Source organism: Condylostylus longicornis, unplaced genomic scaffold (assembly GCF_029603195.1).
Source record: "Condylostylus longicornis isolate FDR11 unplaced genomic scaffold, ASM2960319v2 ptg000031l, whole genome shotgun sequence".
Taxonomy (NCBI): domain Eukaryota; kingdom Metazoa; phylum Arthropoda; class Insecta; order Diptera; family Dolichopodidae; genus Condylostylus; species Condylostylus longicornis.
The window spans coordinates 2,539,069-2,546,911 of NW_026578000.1; the positions used below are offsets into that span (position 1 = coordinate 2,539,069).

General features: G+C 27.8%; 3 protein-coding genes across 5 annotated transcripts; 1 reads left to right on the plus strand and 2 right to left on the minus strand.

The window, feature by feature from the left end:
• Positions 1-926: 926 nt before the first annotated feature.
• Positions 927-2,143, minus strand: LOC129608533 (uncharacterized). Its single transcript, XM_055520093.1, has 4 exons — positions 1,865-2,143; positions 1,611-1,810; positions 1,097-1,529; positions 927-1,036 (listed from the first exon to the last, which is right to left on the minus strand). The coding sequence occupies exons 1-4, from the start codon at positions 1,904-1,906 to the stop codon at positions 962-964; spliced, it is 750 nt and encodes a 249-aa protein (XP_055376068.1). The 5' UTR covers positions 1,907-2,143; the 3' UTR covers positions 927-961.
• Positions 2,144-2,679: 536 nt separating this feature from the next.
• Positions 2,680-5,242, plus strand: LOC129608496 (bifunctional purine biosynthesis protein ATIC). The gene is made up of 6 exons (XM_055520022.1): positions 2,680-2,799; positions 2,906-3,122; positions 3,362-3,825; positions 3,888-4,279; positions 4,388-4,948; positions 5,000-5,242. The coding sequence occupies exons 1-6, from the start codon at positions 2,685-2,687 to the stop codon at positions 5,117-5,119; spliced, it is 1,869 nt and encodes a 622-aa protein (XP_055375997.1). The 5' UTR covers positions 2,680-2,684; the 3' UTR covers positions 5,120-5,242.
• A 166-nt stretch (positions 5,243-5,408) lies between these two features.
• On the minus strand, positions 5,409-7,095 carry LOC129608497 (zinc finger protein 239-like). Of its 3 annotated transcripts, none has more exons than XM_055520025.1 (5): positions 6,917-7,095; positions 6,257-6,626; positions 6,033-6,172; positions 5,745-5,940; positions 5,409-5,682 (listed from the first exon to the last, which is right to left on the minus strand). In XM_055520025.1, exons 1-5 carry the CDS (start codon positions 7,044-7,046, stop codon positions 5,469-5,471), a joined length of 1,050 nt encoding a protein of 349 aa, XP_055376000.1. In that variant the 5' UTR covers positions 7,047-7,095; the 3' UTR covers positions 5,409-5,468. The 3 variants fall into 3 exon arrangements, with proteins under 3 accessions (XP_055376000.1, XP_055375998.1, XP_055375999.1); XM_055520023.1 differs by having other exon boundaries at positions 6,257-6,605; positions 6,665-7,095; XM_055520024.1 differs by having other exon boundaries at positions 5,470-5,672; positions 6,257-6,605; positions 6,665-7,095.
• Positions 7,096-7,843: the final 748 nt, after the last annotated feature.

The following is a 7,843-nucleotide window of genomic DNA, read 5'->3' on the forward strand; positions in this document are numbered from 1 at the left end:
CAAATAAAATGCGAGACACCTACAGCAAGTTTTTTAGCATTATAAAAAAATTTATAAATATGGAACCTCGTGTAATTATTATAGATTTTGAATTACAAGCTTTCTTGGAATTGAAACAAAATTTTCCATCCACGCATTTGAGTGGCTGCCATTTCCATTTTTCAAAAAATATAACTAATCTTCTTAAAAAAAATGATTTATTATATAATTTATATAAAAAAAACGAGCTTTTTAAAAAATATGTGAAAATGATTAATGGGCTAGCTTTTCTGCCTCCACAAGAGGTTAAAGAAGGTTTTCATCTAATTTTAAAAAAAACGCGAACTTTTAAAACAGATAAAAATGCAAAAAAATTTTTTGAATCTTTCCGTAGAAATTATATTAGAACCTCTGCTCGTTTTCCTATTGAATTTTGGAATCAACATCGCGCAATATTAAATAATTTACCGAAAACCACTAATTTTGTTGAAGGATGGCATAGTGGTTTAAGATACAATTTGCCATCTCATTCTACCTTACCGGTATTTTTAAAACTTATATATTCCGAAATGCAACTGCAATATGAAAAAATTCTAAAGCCAAGAAAACCTGCAACATATAAAAAATTTCTAAAAGTACAAAATAAATTAAAAGCACTTGTTTCAAATTATATTACATCTGAGAGATCAGAATTAGATAAATTAAAATTCTTAAAAGCAGCTGCATATTATTCTTTACTGGAAAAATAAACTTTTTTATTATTGTTTTTATTTTTATTATTTTTTCTATAAACAAGTAAATGTTTAACTTTTTTAGATTTCCAAAGTGGAATAGGCCTATAGGGGAAACCACTTTAAAAAAAACGCGCCCAATCTCCTACCCCTGGGGTGGTGTGGAAAGGGAGATGAATATAAAGAACTCATTCAAAAAAATAGCTTTTTATAGTTTTTTTATTTTATAAGTTATTTTGCAAAAAAAAACATTAGTTCCATTCGTCCATTATTACTTTTTGAATTTTTTGAAAAATTCTTAATTGTTGTTGATCGTTTTTAGGTAGCTAAAACAAAAAAAAATATATATGTAGAAACATTATAATAATATAAAAAAAAAATGATACCTCGCCTAACCAACGCCCAATTATAGTACCAAAATCGCGGCCGTTTTCAAGTAGCCGTTTTCGAAGAGCACCTCCATTTGCGGCATTATTTTTTTCATGTATTTCGATCATATTTTCTTCATTAATTTCTTTTGCTCCCAATGGTTGTATAGCATCAACATCAGGTACAATATCCACATCAGTATTATCATTACGTTTTGGTACTAGTGCTGGTGATATTGCACTTGATGTTGATGTTATACAACTATCAGGAGCAACTACACCTTCGCCTAAAATTTTGTCTATTTCCGATGTTGTAGGATTTTTTTCCATTTCTTTTTCATAACTTATTAAAGTTGAGGCAACCGATGAAGGCATATTCCATATTTCCGAAACATTCGGAGATACCGAATGAACATCTTTTTTTTTTTCCATCGGTGGCTCTTTATTTCGGCTAAAAATATAAATTTGATCATAAATTTATTAAAATAACAAATAAAATTAAATTTTACAAACTAACAAGTCTTTTACTTACATTTTAATTTGATGAATTTTTTCTATGTGTTCATAAACGCCATGATTCATAGAACGATAAGTTTTTAATTTTTTAATTTCGAAACACTTTTTACAACACAGTTTGTTTTTATAAATTTCAGCCGTCTTAATGTTTTTTAAATGTCCATAATATAAATGAACAGGATATTTATAAACTTTTGGTACCGGTAAATCTACGAGCTAAACCAAACATTAAAATTAAAATTTAAAAGATTTATAAATTATTTAACTTACTTCGAAACTCTCAAATTGAATTAAATTAGAAATATCATCCATTTTTGTATTTTACTATCACTTTACGATGATCCACTTTACTTAACTTTATGTTCAACTTTATATTAATTGCATTTTATATTTGAAATATAAGTGGTTAATACGATCAACTGACTCATCAAAGCTATACCGTTTTTTTATATCGTTTTTTTATTTTGAAGTTTCTTCGATTTATGTTTGAATGTCAGTTTTGTCGTTCAATTTCAAACGGATTGAATACGTACGTACTTTTATAAAAGTACTTGAAGTATTTGTAGAAGTGTATATAGATCAAATTGGTATCTTTTCTGTGTAAGTACGTATGTATGCTATGGCACACTCTAAATTAGGATTCTAAATTAAGAAATTCATTCATTACTATTACTTGTAGGAAGGTATCATTGTTATCATGATAGGTAGTTACCCGATAAGTACATAAATCTTATTAAAATCCGATAATGCCAATATTTCGAACAATTTATAGTTAAGATTCTTTTCCTTTTTTTCCAGTCTTGATAATTAAACTAATATCGTTTTGAAAATAATGAATTAATTACCTATTTGCTTTTTTATCCTGTAATCATTCAATGTCATCTTAATTATAGAAATATACATATACTCTACGAGATATGTACATACATACATACATATTTCACATTTTCCAAAATTTTTATTTTTATTAATATTTCAATTGTATTATTAACTAACCTTTGAGTGTACTGTAACAACTCACATTTCTATGATATTTTGTTTTTGGTTGCTTTATTGTATTTTCAATTGATTAAAACTAGACTTACAAAGCATGTTTCAATTTAGTATTTTCTCGAGTTCAGTAGATGTTGTGTCGGTAATAATCTCGAAAATAAAAGTTTTTAAGAAAAGTATTAAATTTAAAATGGCTTCTAATAAAAAAATTGGTACAAACATACATATTTATTTACTTAGTACCTAAAAATTAAATTTAATTTCATATAATGTAATAAAAAACAAAAAATTTCATTTTACTATCTAATTTTGGTATAGCATTGTTAAGTGTCTCTGATAAAACTGGTTTAATAGACTTTGGAAAAGAATTGCAATCTCTCAATTTTCAATTAGTTGCTAGTGGTGGAACTGCAACTACTTTACGAAATGCTGGACTTAAGGTTAAAGATGTATCTGAAATAACTGGAGCTCCAGAAATGCTAGGAGGACGTGTTAAAACTCTTCATCCAGCCGTCCATGCTGGCATTCTATCAAGGTAATATTTTAAGACTTTCAAATTTTATTCATGTGCATACATACACTTTTACAAACTAACATACTTAATTACTACTAAAGATATACCTGCAAAAAATGATGGTTTTTCATTATGATATTTGATTTTTAAATGAATAAAGTTATTTTGTTTAATTAAAAAGTTATTTTTATATTATAACCAAGAATTGAAATATTGTTTGTTTTTTAATATCTGATAATATCACTCTTATGAAATTTTAGATTGACAGAGAATGATTTACAGGATATGATGGCACAAAACTATGATTTAATTCAAATTGTAGTATGTAATTTGTATCCATTTGTAAAAACAGTAAGCAATCCAAATGTTGCTATAGCTGATGCTGTTGAAAATATTGATATCGGAGGTGTAACACTATTAAGGGCTGCAGCTAAAAATCATCAAAGGGTTACAGTAATTTGTGATACGAAAGATTACAACAATGTTATCAAAGAAATTCGCACAAATAATGATACAACTTTAGAAACTAGACAAAGGTTATCTTTAAAAGCATTCACACATACTGCGACTTATGACGATGCAATTTCCGATTATTTTCGCAAGCAATATTCAAATAATGTCTCACAATTAAATTTACGATATGGTATGAATCCACACCAACAACCTGCTCAATTCTTTACGACTTTAGAGAAATTACCTTTAATTGTTATTAATAAAGCTCCAAGTACATACATTTTTGATATTTTATGTTTTACTGAAGTTTTTTTAATAATCAATTTTTTTAAGGTTTCATTAATCTTTGTGATGCATTGAATGGTTGGCAACTGGTAAGAGAATTAAAAAATTCTTTAAATTTACCGGCTGCTGCAAGCTTTAAGCATGTTTCACCAGCTGGAGCGGCTGTTGGAACACCATTAAGTAAAGAGCAAGCAAAACTTTGTATGGTTGATGATTTATTGCCAAAACTAAGCCCTTTAGCTACAGCTTATGCAAGAGCTCGAGGTGCTGACAGGATGTCTTCTTTTGGTGATTTTATAGCCTTATCAGATGTGTGTGATGCTGTAACAGCAAAAATTATAAGTCGAGAGGTTTCTGATGGGATAATTGCTCCAGGATATGAAAAAGAAGCTCTTGAAATTTTAATGAAAAAGAAAGCAGGACAGTTTTGTATTCTGCAGGTTTGTATTGGTCAAATAAGAAAGTTAGGTTTTTAGACATTGCAAAATTGCAGAAATACATGGGTGTGAAAATTTTTAAATATTATTCTTTATTTCTTTTATATTTAGATGGATTCTAAATATGAACCAAGCGAAATTGAACGTAAAACAATATTTGGATTAACTTTGGAACAACGACGAAATTTTGCAGTCATCGATAAAAATTTATTTACAAATATTGTCACTGAAAATAAAGATTTGCCATCAAATGCTCTGCGAGATTTAATAGTTGCAACAATTGCTCTTAAGTATACTCAAAGTAATTCGGTGTGTTATGCAAGGGATGGCCAAGTAATTGGTATTGGTGCCGGTCAGCAATCTCGTATACACTGCACAAGATTAGCAGGAGAAAAAGCTGACAATTGGTGGTTGAGGCAGCATCCAATTGTAACGGCAATGCATTTTAAAGCAGAAGTTAAACGTGCAGAAAGGTCAAATGCTATAGATAATTATGTTAATGGTACTGTGGGCAAAGACATGCCTGTATCGCAATTTGAGTCAATGTTTGAAACAGTACCAAAATTATTAACAAATGAAGAAAAAGCGGATTGGCTTAGTAAATTAAAGGGTGTGTCATTAAGTTCTGATGCTTTTTTCCCATTTAGAGATAATATTGATCGTGCATATTCTGTAAGTATTTGATATTATTTGAATTTGTAAATTTTCAAACTAATTTTTTAGAGCGGAGTTTCTTATATTGCTAGTCCATCTGGGTCAACAAATGATCAAGGCGTTATAGATGCTTGTAATGAACATAAAATTGTTTTAGCGCATACCACCTTAAGATTGTTCCACCACTAAATAGAGATTTTCTTTTATAGCAAAAGAGTTATTTTATTTTAGTTATTTGTAATGTATATCCACTTTTGTTGACAATAAATTATATTATTGCCATGTTAAATATACAAAAGAACTATTCATAAATTTCACCTTTGATTTGATCCATTTTGGCCCATGTTATATTAAATTTACATTCTAACATTATTCTATATCTACGTTTTAATTTAAATAGCGATGTTGTTTTGAAATTGCAAAAATATATTTTTATAAAAAGGTTCGTATAAGCTAACATTTAGTTTACCGTAAAATAATTACAAATATTTTACTTAATGAAAAATGATTTTAGCAATCAATTAAGTAAAATGTAATCTTAACTAAAGCTGTTCAGTTCTACATTTAAATGAATTTTTTTATGATTACTTAAAGCTGAACCATGGGTAAAACTTTTTGCACAAAATAGGCATGTATAAGACTTTTCTCCTGTGTGTGTTCTTTGGTGCTCTTTGAGGTTGTAAAGGCTTATGAATCGTTTATCACATACATTACACATATACGGTTTTTCCCCTGAATGTATCTTTAAATGTCTAACAAAAAATTGAAGGATTAATGTTAAAAAAATAGTTAATTAATTTGGAAAAGTGTGTACCTCTTTAGTGAAAACGATTGCTTAAATACGGTATTGCAAATCATACATTTGTGATTGCTTAATACTAAATGAGTTTTCTTATGAGATAACAAGTGACTTGATGAGATGAAAGTTTTACCGCATGTCTCACATGAATACGGTCTTGCGTCGCTGTGAGTTCTTTTATGTTCTGATAAATTTGAACTTGTTGTGAAAGCTTAAAATAGAACATTAAAACATATTAACAAAAAAACCTTTATGGAATGAGTTAAAAAGATCTTCTTAAAAAGTATATTTATAATCGATTACCTTTTTCGCATTTGTCACATTTATATTTTTTTTCGCCGGTGTGTATTCTACGATGTTCAATTAAATTGGAGTTTGTTCCAAATTTTTTTCCACAAAAATCACACACATAACGTTTTTCACCAGTGTGCGTCCGTTTATGCCTTAAAAAAAAGTAGGCATCTATTTTCAAATGAATGCGAATTATAAGAAAAAAAAATTTCTAATATTAATAGATATTGTAAAACCTTGTAAAATCTGAAGATTTTTTGAATACTTTCTCACAAATTTGACATTGAAAAGACTTATTATTCGAAGGTTTAAGTAATTTATGCCTCAATAAATTTGCTTCATTTTTAGACTGTTTCTTACATACATCACAATCAAAAACATTTTTTACATGATTTTCCTGATGCTTCTCATATTCATTAAGCAGGTCGCTACATTTGGGACTATTGAGCAAGTCGCCACAAGTTTCGAAATTGGGAAATATTTCAGCGTTTGCATTATGTTCTTTAAAAATTTTTATTACTGAAACTTGATCTCTTGCTGTTGTATCATCATTGCAATCGTTATAAGATGTGCCATTAGTTGTAGCTTTGAAGAAAAACAAAATTTCTGAAAATATAAAATTATAATTTATTACTAGATTTTACCTTCATTATTCAATGCAATATCTGAAAATTTGCCTACAAAATTTCCCCCAAAAACACTTGTATGTTCATTGAAATGATGTGAAAACATTGAAAAATCCTCAAAAACTTTAAAACATATTTTACAAACAAAAGAGTAAAAGTGTTTCTCTGAAGATATATAACCACAAAATAGCATTTCGGATTCTGTAAAGTTTTTTTTTGTTGCTATTGAATTTTCTGATTTTCTGTAAGTGCATAAAAAAGAAAAACTACCATCCCTCTTTTTGTAAATCAATCCACATTCACTCTCAATTTTTGAATTTTCTTTCTTGTTATTTTGTTTTCGCAATGCAACACTTTGTTTTGTATGGCCTAGTAACAAATCTCGGTCTTTTTGAGACATTTTTATACATTTCACATAAAAAACTAAATTATTTCATGCAGACGGAATATAAAGAAAACCTTTTTCTATTTTAAATATTAAAAAAAAAACATTTTTTAACAGTTATTAAATTGTTTACAAACAAAATGTCATCTATTAAAAATGATACATATATCAGTAGAGCCAACATTTTGCTACCAACATAACCATAGCTTCGAGAATCGATGAGTCAAAATTAAATTGTCAAGTTTGGTAACATATTTTTTAATGTTTTACTACTTTTATAAAAAATGGCACTAATGAGGATGACTCCATTTATTGAGGTTTTAACATAATCTTGAAGCTCTAATGTATCTTGATGGTATATTATGTATTCAGAGTTAGAACTGATGAAATTATGTCTCAATTATTTTCAAAATGTTAGGAAACAAGGTTGATTAATGTGAAAATATTGCTCATTTATGTCGCTTTTATTTTAATTAATTTGTTTATATGCAGTTTTGTTGAGGCTTTTTCGAATTGTTTATCGAATAAAACATTGCATGTCTTAGTTTATACTTAGTACGTACTACATACTTAGTACTATACACTTAGTATTCTAAGTACATAGAATTGAAATTTTTATACTATTTTAAAAGATGTTTGTTTTCATTTATTTCGAAAAGTTTATATATGTACGCAAATTTTTTTCTAATATTATAAAAACTTTTATTTTTAAATACCATAAAAACTCGTTTTACTTAAATAAATTTTGTTCTAACCAATATTATGTATTGTTGTTATGCCAATGTAACCCACCAAATTTTTCTGACTCATTT